This window comes from Equus caballus, chromosome 8 (genome assembly GCF_041296265.1).
Source record: "Equus caballus isolate H_3958 breed thoroughbred chromosome 8, TB-T2T, whole genome shotgun sequence".
NCBI classification, from domain to species: Eukaryota; Metazoa; Chordata; class Mammalia; order Perissodactyla; family Equidae; genus Equus; species Equus caballus.
In genome coordinates this window covers 74,305,212-74,319,009 of record NC_091691.1, presented here as the reverse complement: position 1 = coordinate 74,319,009, position 13,798 = coordinate 74,305,212, and the positions used below count along the sequence as shown (strand labels likewise).

At 39.8% G+C, this 13,798-nt stretch overlaps 1 protein-coding gene and 1 long non-coding RNA gene across 9 annotated transcripts in view; one reads left to right on the top strand and one right to left on the bottom strand.

Moving 5' to 3' along the window:
* KATNAL2 (katanin catalytic subunit A1 like 2) overlaps positions 1-8,395 on the bottom strand; it is a 78,955-nt gene extending 70,560 nt beyond the window's left edge. For 2 of the 8 annotated variants that reach the window (XM_023647756.2, XM_070221033.1), the window contains exon 1: positions 8,193-8,351. In XM_023647756.2, coding sequence (XP_023503524.1) covers positions 8,193-8,243 — 51 coding nt within the window. In that variant the 5' untranslated portion in view covers positions 8,244-8,351. Of the gene's footprint in view, positions 1-8,066 lie in introns of all 8 variants that reach the window. The other 6 variants (XM_005612882.4, XM_023647754.2, XM_070221032.1 and 3 more) reach the window with 5 other exon arrangements.
* LOC111774744 (uncharacterized) lies at positions 8,049-13,798 on the top strand. Its single transcript, XR_011421043.1, has 2 exons — positions 8,049-8,156; positions 13,090-13,798. It is a non-coding gene; the product is annotated as an uncharacterized lncRNA (long non-coding RNA).

Sequence of the window (13,798 nt, the reverse complement as noted above, 5' to 3'; positions counted from 1 at the left end):
GTGAATTTTTCCAATGAAAATACAGTATTTTTCAACTCTATAAATTCCATTGTATTCTTCTTACATCTTCTGTTTTTCTCCTCTTTACAATCATATTTTTCTTATATCCTTGAACATATTTATAATAGCTATTTTTATTTTTATTCCTTGCCTGCTAATTGTTTCTTCTCTTCTATTTCTGGATCTATTTCTGTTGACTGATTTTTATCCTGGTTTTGTCACATTCTCCTGTTTCCTACTACAACAACTGGTAATTTTTTATTGGATGTCAGTCTTTGTGAATGTCTGGATTGTATTGTCTTCTTTTAAGCGTGTTGAGTTTTATTTTGGCAGATGGTCAGGTGGATATTTGCAGGTGAGTCTGATCCTATCAGGGCTTGTTCTAAGCTTTGTTGGGAAAGAGGTGTTGAAAGTGGCCTCTATCCTAGGGCCAATTTAACTTAGTCTCAAAGCACAGCCCTCCTGAACTGTCTACTAACTGCTCTGCTGTTCCACAGGATTTCTCCATTCAGGTTGTCTGGGACTCAAATGTTTCTCAATGTGATGTGAGCACCAGTAGTTGTTAAGTTTCTAGTTCCCTGGGAATTGGTCTTTCCTCAGCTTTATACATTTTTACTCTGTGTATGCACAGCTTGGTGTTCAGCCCCAAACTCAGAATTATGGAGCAATTTGTTTGCATAGATGCCTCCTCTCTGGTCCTCTTCTCTCCCAGTTCTAACCACCTGAGTCTTCCCAAACTCTACTCTCTGTCTCATCTCAGCAAAACTGCCGTGTTCTGCATAGATACTCCCTCACATGCCAGAACCACTTACTGGTTCGAGGCAGAGGGTCTTCTCTCATGATCTCATTGTCCAGTGTCTGCAAACAGGTTATTCACAGATTTAGTCCAGCTCTCTAGTTGCATATAGCAACTAAAAGGTTAGTCTCGTACTAGTTATTCCATCACACTTGAAAGCAGAAGTCTATATCAATTTTTTTCTTATTTTTATACCCATTCCCTGAATTTTTTTTTGGTCTAGATCTCCCCCCATTCTTTTTTCTTCTTCTTCTTCTCCCCAAAGCCCCCCAGTATATAGTTGTATATTCTAGTTGTGGGTCCTTCTGGCTCTGCTATGTGGGATACTGCCTCAGCATGGCTTGATGAGTGATGCCATGTCCGTGCCCAGGATCTGAACCAACAAAACCCCAGGCCGCCAAAGTGGAGCATGCGAACTTAACCACCTGGTGAGGGGCCGGCCCCATATATCAATTTTTTTAATGTGTACAAAATTTATCTGGGAGATATGTACTTTTTGTATTTAAAAATAAAACCTAACAAACGTTAGTTTTACAAAAGAAAGAAAGGATGTTTTTAACGCAAAAGATCAAGTATACAAATTCACATCTGTATAGACTCATATTCTCAGTTAGTGGTTAAGAAAAACAAAAAGAAGAGGGCCCAAGAGCAGCAATGTGACAATAGCAAAGTGTTCCAGGTTGTCTGATCAGTCTCCCTCTCTTGGCCCAGGTATGGGAAAAATGTGGTTCAACAGCAGCCACAGCATTTCAAAAGATGCCCACAAGGCCACAGCAGTGGTCAGCAGTGAAGTGGTTAATCTTCCTTATGTGAGAGCAGACCAGAGCACCTAAAACAGAAGAGTTACTTAAAATTCAGCTTAGCTTTGTGGTGATTTAGAGTTTGTTTAATTAGTATTTAGAACTGCATATTGTTTATAGCTATTGGTATTTCAATAGACGCTTAAATGTTTGAACATTTAAAGTTTAATAAGCCTTAGTTCCTTGAAGAAAAACATTGATGTAATTAAATTTTCAATTACTCTGTTATTTTAGGGGCCCATGCAATTAATAAAAGCTAAGGCATTTAACAACATTCATTTAAAAACCTAGTCAACCACTCATTAATTAGCTAACACTTATAGCAGATATTCTTTAATATGAAATTCTCACATAGGCAAAGTCACAACTTTTGAAAAGTACATATAATGACATATGAGAATAAATAAAAGTAACATCATTTCAGGATGATGTATAGACATGAATATGTGCCTCAATTATGGCTTTCCAAAAACCACGCTTGTGCACTGATACCAATTACTGCTTGTTTCTTTGTTTTCACTTGTGTCAAATTAAAAACACTGAAGCAGTTGCTCTTCAGAGCTTCTTTGCCCTTAGCACATTTGAGAGGATCTTACATTCAAATTGAAAAACAAAAAGTGGCAGAGGTTTGCAGATTGGATGTAGTCTTATTTTAATTAAACACTAAATTTAAAATGGAATAGGAGAAAATTCTGCATTCCCAGATCTTTGCTATCCAAAGATCACCAGCAGCATCAGTAGTTCACGGGAGCTTACGACACACACCCCATTCCAGAACTACTGGATCAGAATTTGAATTTTCACAACATCCCAGGTGTTTAGTATATACATTAAAGACTGAGGCGCACTACAAAAGCATGACCAGTTTACTAGTCAAGAAAGAAACTTGTTAGAATCCTTGCCCTCAAGGAGCTTATAGTCTACTGGGGTAGGAGGAAGGAACTAACAAGGAAAAATTCAATTATAATTTCCTGGGATAAAGGTGGTGTGGTGATATCTACTTACTACATCAAGGAGGGGCACTTTTTATCAAGTTTGGGAAGCAGGCTTCTCAAGAAGATCAAATTCAGATCCTAAAGAACAAGAATTTAAGGGGCAGAGAAAGGGAAGCTCATGGAGAAGGCCAAGAAGGAGAGCGGAACACTAGGAAACAATAGTATCATGAAAACCAAGAGAAGAGGCATTTTCTAAGGATAATCAGCAGTCAACGCTCCCATTTATGGATATCTCAAAACCCCAGTACTATGTTGTACACAGAGTAGGCAGTAAGTAAGTGTTTACAGTATGAGTTGATGAATAAATGCATATTTATCTCAGCATTGAATAAAAACCAAGACATGAATTCAAAAGTGTCTAACTCCCATTCTTATGCTCAGCCACCAGCTCCTATCATAGCCAAAGGAATAACCAAATTTAAAACTAAATTCGAACACATAAACATATGGATGACAAATGCATAACTTGAAGTCAACAAAAAAATAAAGTTATCTTTTAGACTTGAACCATATATTAGTTTTTTTATAGTCACTTCTCTGAAACCACTCCCTTCAGAAGCAACTAGTATGATTCTTTGTACTCCGTAGGCACTCAATAAATATCAGTAAAATAAAAAGTGTTCTTGAGACCGTTTATCTCTGCTCCCTCTCAAAACCATATTAAAATGATGGTAAAGGAATAAAAATGCTATGATCTATCAAAAACAAAGACTCTAGAAGAGGAGATGACAATAGACGGATATGACAATAAAATTGACAGGTGGAAAGCAAATGGATAAATGCCAACTGACCTAGGAAAGCAAAGAAAGCCAAAAGCAAAGACAACCAAAACCAAAGAAAACTGACAACACCCATAGAGAAAGTAGTCAACAAGAAGCAGATATGTATAACTGAGCCCCAGAAAGTTACAGGAACTGAGGGCACCAGGTACTTCCGGAGTCACCAGGCACTTCTAAGGGCAGAAGCAAAAAGTGAGGAACAGGCCAAACACAGTATGACAGATTCCCTCCCTCACCCCAATCAGGTGACAATCCGTCCCCAACCCTGGCAGAAGGCTGGACATTCACTCTTAGAAGAAACTCAACCAGAGAACCTTTGGACTTTAGGACACAAGGGCTTGCTGAAGGAAAGAGTAATTAAGTACTCAAATAATTAAGGAAAGAGTAATTAAGTATAATCCATACATTGAACAGTAAGGAAAAGCACTCCCCCCACCCCACCCCACACACAACTGTCTTTCCCTGTTCAACTCCAAAATGGTGGCGATCAGGCTTATTTGGCCTTCATTCCATGTAGGAGGGTGAAGAAATTGAAGACCTCAGAGCAAAGACATACAGATACTGACATTTGGAGATCACCAATGAAAAGGCTTCTGGCTACCTGATCATTCTACAGAGAAACCCCTCTTTATTAGACAGTCTTTTCTAAAACACACAAATTCTAATCAGCTTTCAGACGTCTCACCCAAGCCAAGGTTCACCAGACTTTTAAGGCAAACCACCTACATGAAAGACAGAGCCCAAGGGAACTTGAGGGGAAACAGACATAATGCTAGGAGCAAAAGAAGAAAAAAAAACCCTAAAAGCAAACAGACAAAAATAAAACCACCTTAGGGAGATGAAAGCAGCCATGGCATTTTGCAAGAACAGGATGCTGTAAAAAAGGAATGTGGAGACAATGAGAAGTACCTGGAAATAAAAATATGACAGTAGAAATTGAAAATTCAATAAAATGGGTTAAAAAGTTGAGGAGATCTCTGGATAAGGAAAATAAGAAGATTAAATTATGTAAAATAGCAAACAAAATAATACAATTAGAGGCTCCATTTGGAAGTCAAAAATCCAATGAATAGAACTTCCAGAAAAAAAAGAAAAGAATACAAAAAAAGAGAGACAAAATTATCTAAAGAAATAATGCAAGAGTATTTTACAGAATTGAGGGTATGAATTTCCTGATCTAAATGGCTCATAACTGTATACCAGCAGTTGAATGAAAAACACTCAATATCTTCATGAAAATTCAGAACCCAGGGATGTTAAAGAGAAAATTTGCAAAAAACTTTCAGAGAAAAAGAGAAAAAATGGCATTAGCCTGTCACAGTCACATTGGAAGCTAAAAGATAATGGAGCAATGCCTTCTCAACTGAGATGAAATCAATTCCAACCTAGAATATTAATCCCAAACTATCAACAAGTTGAGAGAAGAGAGAGTTGTATATATACATTGTTTCAAAAACTTTACCTCCCATGTACCTTTTTTCAGGTAGCTATCAGTTGATGTGTTTCACTAAAACGGGGATATAGGACAAGAACCAGAAAGACATGGGATCAAGGAAACAGGGTTTCTGACACACGGAAGAGGGGAAGAAGGGATTTCCCAGGAAGACAGCTGCATAGCAAGCCCAGAGAGCAAACAGTCCACACAGCAGGAAGAAGAAAGAGGTCCAGAAAGGAGGTCTTTAAGAAAAAAAAAAAAAAAATGGAACTGAGAAATTTCCTGGTGCGCTTCACCATATGGAGAGGAGTTTTATAGTCCTGTCAGAAAGTTTAGAAAGGAAGTGGTGTCAAATATATAGAAAACTAAGCGAAAGAAGGCATTAGTAAGATAGGACTGAGTCCTGTCCCAAAAGTTAAATAAGAAATAAAATATAACCATAGTCTGCCATATGGCTCAGCTGTGAATAATATTTACATGGTCAGATTTATATAAATGCTGAATATTTATTTAACCAAATATTACGATAGAAGTATCTTGGGGGAATGAAAGAATGGAAGTATGAGCTGATGCCAGAAGAAGGGGAAGGAGTGAGATAGGTAGAAGAAAGCCAAATGCTCATTTTCCATAAAAGTGAGTAGATTACCTCTGAAAATGAAAAATCAAAATTCAAAAGTATAAACTTGTTATTTTGAAGAAGCTGCTAAAAGAGATGAAAGTGATTGCTCCTGGGGGGCAGTACTTGAGGACAGAGTGAGGTGAAGCAGGAGATTTTTTTTTATTCATTTTGTAGAACCATTGAAATTTTTAAACTAGGGGCCGGCCCTGTGGCACAGCAGTTAAGTGTGCATGTTCACTTTGGTGGCCTGGGGATCGGCAGTTCAGATCCCAGGTGCGGACATGGCACCACTTGGCAAGCCATGCTGTGGCAGGCATCCCACATATAAAGTAGAGGAAGATGGGCACAGATGTTAGTTCAGGGCCAGTCTTCTTCAGCAAAAAGAGGAGGATTGGCAGCAGATGTTAGCTCAGGGCTAATCTTCCTCAAAAAAGAAGAAAAAATTTAAACTATGTACTGATATTACTGTGTTAAAAATAAAAGTCAATTTGAAAAACTAAATAATTAATTTGAAACAATAACAATCAACCAACTAAAAAGGAAGCCTTCTGGAAATCCTAATACAGTAGATGATGTAGATGGTCAAAATTCCTTGTGGACACACAGTCCTCTTTACATCCATTCTCTGGATCACCACACCCACCTCTGCCTTGTTTCCTTCTCCAGACCCCTAATTAGGACAATTCCTTGCACTTAGATTCCAAAAGATCAAGCCATCAATGAGTATATCACTCACAGAGCAATTTAGGGAATAAAACAAAAAATAAAACTGGGCCTCTGCTTTCAACTTACATGAATTCTGTTTGAGAGGCTATGGTATATGCAGGAAACAGATAATAATACACATTAATCACAATTAAATACTAACTTGTATAGTACAGACTATATGGAGTTCAGAGACAAGTCAGACCAGAGAGATGTGCCTGGAGCAGTGGGAGGCAAAGCGGAGAGTGGAAAGGAAGAGGCTGGATGTGGAAGTTGGGTCACATCATTGCAATGCTCTGTAGGTCATTGTCAAGGTTTGGGGGTTTTATTCCAAGTGTAATGGAAACGGAAAAAAAGGATCCCAGCCTTGGAGTGACATATTGTTAAGAAGATCACTCTGATCATTAGATGAAGAATGGCTTGGAGGGAGACAAAAAACAACAGGGAGAATAGTTACAAGGCTATGGAAGTTTTCAGGGAAGAGATTATGGTGGGTTGGATCATAATTGCGGCTGCGGAGATATGGATGATTAAAGACCAATTATAGAAATAGAATCAATAAGATTTGCTGATGTCTTTCTTATGTAGAGGACGGGCGGAAGGACTAGGAAGAAGAAAGAGCTAAGAATGACTCCCAGAATTCTGATTTGAGCAATTGAGTGGATGGTGGTTTCACATTCCCAGATGGAGGAAGACGGGAAGGTACTGGTTTCAGAGAGGAAGGTTAAAAGATAGGTATTGAACAAATTAAGATGCAGATACTTGAGATACCCCACTAGATTTGTCAAGTAATCAGTTGATTCATTGTCCTCTCTGAATACCATGTTCTAGGACACCACATGGGTTTGTGGCTCAGCCCAGAAGTCCTATCTATTGTCAGTTTGGGGGAGCAGTTGGCAGTGGAAGTCATGAAAATGTATGAGACTGTTTAGGGTAGTGGTTTTCAAACCTGGAGTGTGTGCTTGCAATGTAATGTTCAAGACCCCATCCCAGAGTGTTCTGATTCAGTAAGTCTTGGTGAGGTCCAGGGATATGCCTTACTAAAAATCAACTCTAAAGATTCTGATAAAAATAGTTCAGGTTCAGATTGGAATGGGTTTAAGCACAATCCAGAGTGAAGAAGTAGCAACAAGTACAGCCAACGCTTTCCAGAAGTTGTAGAGAAAAAGAGAGAGGTGGGTAGGTAGAGGGGGATATGAGGCCAAACAGAGGGTTACTTTTTTGTATTATTAGTTTCTTTAAAGGCAGGAGACACTAGAGCAGTGTTTCATAACCTTGGCTACACATTGCAATCACCTGCTGAGTTTTTAAAAATATCGATGCACAGGATCCATCCCAAACCAGTAAATCAAAATCTCTGGAGATGAGGCCCAGATATCAGTATTTTTTTTTTAATCTTTCTTTATCCTCCTCCAAGCATTATTTTTATTTCCCCAGTTCCTGGCATACAGGATGTCCTCCATTCCTGTTCGTTGTTGTGGAAAGTATTGCTGGCCACTTAGCAGATGATACTGACAGCAGGAAACCACTATATGTATTGTGAAGTCCATGCAATCTTCGTGCGAAAAGGATTACAGTCCAATTACCTTGCTTTCAAAAGTGGGAACTGAAGCTCGAGTGGAATTACATTTCTAAGGTCTCTCCGCCCTGGTAGTGGCGAATCAGGACCAGAACCCAGTATCCCAACTCCAGGGTAAGAGCTGTCGTGCTTTTCAAAGATGTTCATTTTGACCACTCCCCAAACCCATCAAGACAGCCTGTCTAATAATACCTCCTTCTCAACACTCCATTTCCTCAGTTACAAGCCGACCCTGCCGTCCGTTTCATCAAACCCACAGTCGCTCCCAAACCCGCCTCTGAGGCGGACCCATCCTAGCCCCATCACAGCCTCAAGCCCAACCCCCGGACTTTGCCCCTGGGGCTTTAGGAGCACTCACTGCGCTTGCGCCACTTGGCCAGCAGACCGTCGCCATAGCAACCGGAGACACTCGCATTGGCCTGCGGCAACAAGGGGAGAGGAGTTCCTGGTACGTACAGTTCCTTTTTGTATATGTTTTCCTTACCGCTTCCCGCGCCTGATGGGTGAATTTGAGAGTCTGGTAAGAAAGCTCCATCAGACACTGTGTAGGGCCGGAGAGAAGGGAGAAAAGGAGCCAGTCACTAGGCTGACCAGTACATCCAAGGAAGGTGGCTCAGGGAAATCTGACGCTTAACCAGCCCGCCCCTTTCAGGATTGGCCAGAGCCTAGACAGGCCAGCCAATCACTGGGCAGAGATAGATTCTTTATCATGCCAATCAATGTTAAAATAAGCGTTAAATCCAGAGTATTTGTATGGCACTGACCAATCAAGAGACCGGGAGGGGATGATTGGCAGGTCTTGAGGTGGGGCTTGCAATTGTTTTGGTTTTCTTAATTCTCTCTCTAAAATGCAAGTTAACCCAAGTTTATGTACCATAGTATTTGTCCTTGATTTCGGCAGTTGTTTAGGCCTTTGTGACCCAGTGCTTATGTTCCGAAGACTATACTTTGACATCCCGTCTTCTCCAGGCCCCCACTTCCTCCCTGTTAAGGTATGGGTTTGGAAGTTCCTTCCTGCTTTATTTTGAAATTGTTTGTACGTGGTCCATTTAGCCTGGAAGAATCTGCTGTGGACTTTGGCTGTCAGAAACTTTCTGGGATGCAAACTGTGCATGAAACTTTCCCTTCTCCTGCAACTTCCTCCACATCAGACCCACTCTCATTAGAAGTGGGAATAAGGGACTTTACATTTCCCTCCACTCCATTTTCTTCGTGTATTAACTACTCTGTGTCCCCAATGTCTTTCCCTTCTGTCTCTCTTGCCGTGAATCCTATTCTAAACCATCCCCTCTTCATTATCTTTGGCCTTTTTCATTCTTTCCCTCCCCTCCGGATACAAAAATATTTGAGTCTCCTCAGTCTAAAAAAAAGCTCTCATGTTATAATTGTTGAATTGAATCCCCTCTCTCCCATTCCCTTCAAGCTTTCTGAAAGGACTTATCCTCTTCTTCACTTCCTTTTCTCAACACATTCTGCCCCTTCTCCTTTGCAGCTGTTCTTGCTGGAGTCGCCAATAACTTCCTAATTAGGAAATCCAATTACAACTTGTTTTCCACTCTTTATCTTTATCTAAACTTAGCATCACTTGAAATTGTTGACCATTCTCTCATTAGTAATAATAGGTGTAATTTATTAAGCATGTATAGCTCCAGACAATGTACAATGTGATTTATGTGGTTATCTAATTTAATACGAACACCCCATGCTAACACTCCCAATTTACAATTGTGGAACCAGCCTCAAGGAGCCGAATTAACCACTTCTAAGTTATCCAACAAGATAGAGTTAGGATGCAAACCCGCGTCTCCTAACTGAAGCCAGTGTTCCTTTCCACTATACCATGCTGCCACCCTCCCTGTCCAGTTTCACCTGTCATTTCCACCCTGACTCAGGCAACCCTCCCCCCCACCCCCGCACACACACCAGCACACGTGAACTGCTTACAAGGCTTGTGAACCACCATGAGCAGTTCCTTTTACTTGGGAAATTACTCTCATTTCATTTGCCTCATGAAAGCCTATTTCGGGTACTGAGACTCAGCTCAGAAATTACCTTCTAGGACAAGTCAATGGAGTTTTTCCAGTCTCCACACTTACCCTAGGCAGAGCTTAGGTGGAGAGAAAATCAGTTCCTGATTCCCCTACATACCTTTCACGCTGCACTTATCTCATTGTTTTGTTGACATGATTTTCAAAAAGTTAAAAATATGATTTTCTTTGATATGAATGGACACGTTTCAAAGATTTTACCTACCTCATTGAGGGAGCCAGTAAAACACTAAAGCTGGTTTAAAGAGAATTTTGAGGAATTGGGTATTTATAGGCATTTTAAGAAAACAATGTTAGAATAAGATTGCTAGGTTAGATACAAACTGGTTAATGTTCTACAAGGCAGCAAAACCATAATCTTTGAAATTTTCTTTTCTAAAGGCCATAGATTCCTCTAGTTTTGGCCATTTACATTTAAATTTTAACTAAATAAAATTAAGTAAAGTTAAAAATTCAGTCCCTCACTCACCCTAGGCACATTTCAAGTATTTGATTGTCACATGTAGCTAGTGGCTAATATATTGGCCAGCTCATATATAGAACATTTGCATCATCCCAGAAAGTCCTTCTAGGAAATGGTTGGGCCTCTTAAACATTGCTTTAGTATGACATTGAAAGAACATGCTGTACTCTGTTTTGCTTTTTTTTCCAAATTTAATATATATATTTTTTAAAGAATCTCCTTCACATGACCACTGGCTTTCACACTTTTCTAAACAAGACCCACATTAAGAAATAAATTTTTGGTCAACTAATATTTGACAAGGGAGAAAGAGTACTCAAAGGAGAAAGGGTAGTCTCTTCAATAAATAGTGCTGGGAAAACTGAATATTCACATGCAAAAGAATGACATTGGACTCGTCTTACACTACTCGAAAAAGTTAACTTGAAATTAACTTGAAATGCACTTAAAGGTAAGACCTGAAATCATAAAACTCCTAGAATAAAACACAGGACAAAAGCTCCTTAACATTGGTCTTGGCAATGATTTTTTTGGATATGACACCAAAAGCACAAGCAACAAAAGCAAAAATCAGTAAGCAGAAATACATCAAACTAAAAAGCTTCTAGACAACAAAAGAAATGATCAACAAAATGAAAAGGCAAACTAGGGAATGGAAGAAAATATTTGAAATCATCTTTCTGATAAGGGGTTAATATCCAAAAAATATAAGGAACTCAATAGCGAAAAACCAAACAATCCAAATAAAAAATGGGCAGAGAACTCGAATAGACATTTTTCCAAAGAAGACATACAAATGACCAACAAGTACATGGAAAGGTGCTCAACATCACTAACCATCAGGGAAATACAAATCAAAACCACAACGAGATATCATTTCACTCCTGGGAGAATGGCCATTATTAAGAAGATAAGAGGTAACAAATGCTGGGGAGGAGGTGGAGCAAAGGCTACTCTTGTGCACTGTTGGTGGGAATGTACATTGGGGTGGCCACTGTGGAAAACAGTATGGAGGTTCCTCAAAAAATTAAAAATAGAACTACCATATGACCCAGTAATTCCACTTCCGGATATATATCTGAAGGAAATGAAATCAACATCTTGAAGAAACATCCGCACCCCCATGTTCGTTGCAGCATTGTTTACAATAGCCAAGATGTGGAAACAACCTGAGTCCAGATGATTTTAGAAATATGTCTTTAAAGTGCTGAAAGAAAACAAAAATATTGTTAACTCAGAATTCTATATCCAGTGAAAATATTCTTCAGAAATTAAGGTGACTTTGAAAGGGTAACTGCCAGGAGCTAGGACGTCAGAGCGGAGGCTATGGAAGTATTCTAGCTGAGGGATAATGGGGCAGGGACCATGAGGACTGAAAGGGGAGACTCTCAGATGAGCTCTTTGGAGATCACCTGACCACTGAATTACCCCTAGAGTTAGTTTTCTAGAATAGAGGTCTTATCACACTGCTACTTACAAAATGCTGTGTGGTGTCCCAGAGCACCCGAACCCCTCATCTTGACATGTGTGTCCCTCCCCAATCTCATCTCACCCTGTCTTAAAATTAGTTTTAATCAAAGCCACTACTTTAGAAAGAGAAAGAAGAGGCAAAATCATGAGTTTTTTCCTTTAAGAAAGGAATTCAATTTTTTTTCACTGAAATTCTCTGCTAGCTAGATTTGTTGGGCCAGAGCAGGGATTCTCAGACTTGGCACTATTGACATTTTGGCTAAATAATTCTTTGTTGTGGGGGACTGACCTGTGGATTGTAGGATGTTTAGCAGCATCCCTGACCTCTATCCACTAGGTATCAGTAGCACCTCCAAAATTGTGACGACCAAAAATGTCTCCAGACATTTCCAAATGCCAATTGCCTCTAGATTAGCACTACTTTTTTTCTCAAAAAGAAAGAAAAGCCCACCATATTTATTTAGTTTAACATTTCTCCTGATCTAAAGAGAAAGATGTCAAAAGAAAATCTAGGATGTATACATAAGCATGCACTCCCCCGTTCTTAAGCAAGATAATCTAAAAGAAAGAAGGAGGGCAAAGTTCTGTGTAACAGATAAATTTATCTCTGCTTCTGGAAGTTGTTTCCTTGTCCCATTCCACATCCTCTTCTCGGGGCCACTTTTTTTTTTTTTTTTCATGCTTTTTATCATGGGTGCGTTCTTCAGCACGTCAGGCAAGATCAGAAAGCAGATCTCGCTGCCATGGATGTTCACCTACTCCAGCTGTGCCACTCCACGACTCCATAGGGGACCGGGATATTGGAAATCTGGCAGGTCCTGTTGGCCTCATTAGTCTCACGATACAGCTCGCCGGAGTTTTTGTCACATTCACGATGTGGCCCTCAGCGTCGTGTTAGGACTTTAATTGGCACACGAAATGTCATCTCCGCGGGAAGAAAATGCGGCCCAGCCCATCTTCCTTTCCCACGCGCCGCGCAGCTTCCGCGCTCCCAGAACTAAATTTTTTAGTGTATCAATTTATTGTTGACTTAAACTATTAATATCTACAGAGAAAAGAAAAACTCCCGTTTTTCCAAGAAAATTTTATTTTTCCCTCCTTTTATAAAACACGTTAAAATTTCTGATGCTTGAATTTCAAAACATTGTTTACATAATTACCAAGTAACAAAATTATGCCTGGTGTGCACATTAATGATGCCTCCAAGTTGTGTCATTTGAAGTAGGTGAAACAGAGCTCAAATTTACCACTGGTGTCTCAAGGCATATTATTTTCTAAAAGATTGAAAACAATCCAACTTCAATTGGAGCAAATGAGTTACTCCACTACTTCTTTCTCTTACAGCAAAGATGTTTTATAGGGTGAATTCTGAGTGTGTTTTTTTTTTTTTTTTTTTTTAGGAAGATTAGCCCTGAGCTAACATCTACCGCCAATCCTCTTCTTTTTGCTGAGGAAGGCTGGCCCTGAGCTGACATCCGTGCCCATCTTGCTCTGCGTTGTATGTGGGACGCCTACCACAGCATGGCTTGCCAAGTGGTGCCATGTCCGCACCCGGGATCGGAACCAGCGAACCCTGGCCCCAAGGCAGAACATGAGCACTTAACCACTGTGCCACCAGGAGGCCCCCTGAGTGTTTTTTAATCATAAGCTTTATGTTTTATTGATTACCCTCTTCAAATCATATGTTAATCCATTAGCCGCGATTCCTTTCTCTCCACTAGCCCCTCCCCAAGTAAACACCTTGGAATTCAAGATTCACGACCTTGCTTATGTCAAACCACCTTCAGCTTCTCTAGGCATGCAAAAATGAGGGGGAGTTTTCAAGAATGACAAGAAACATACCTGCCTAACTGCAAGCCTGTGACAGTCAACTATGTCATCTCTGACTATGTATTGTTAAAACTCCATTTTTTATGTTGCTAAAAAAAAATGTATCCTCTCATTCTTTAAAAACTGTCAGCTCTGTCAATGGGAAGAGAAAAAGTTTTAATCAGACAGACATTCTGTGTTAGCATAAGTATCTGTCTGCCAACAATTGTTGAAATGTAAGAATGAAGAGCTTTTACTGTATCTTGTGCAGAAACAGAATGAAATCTGGTTTTTGCCCCC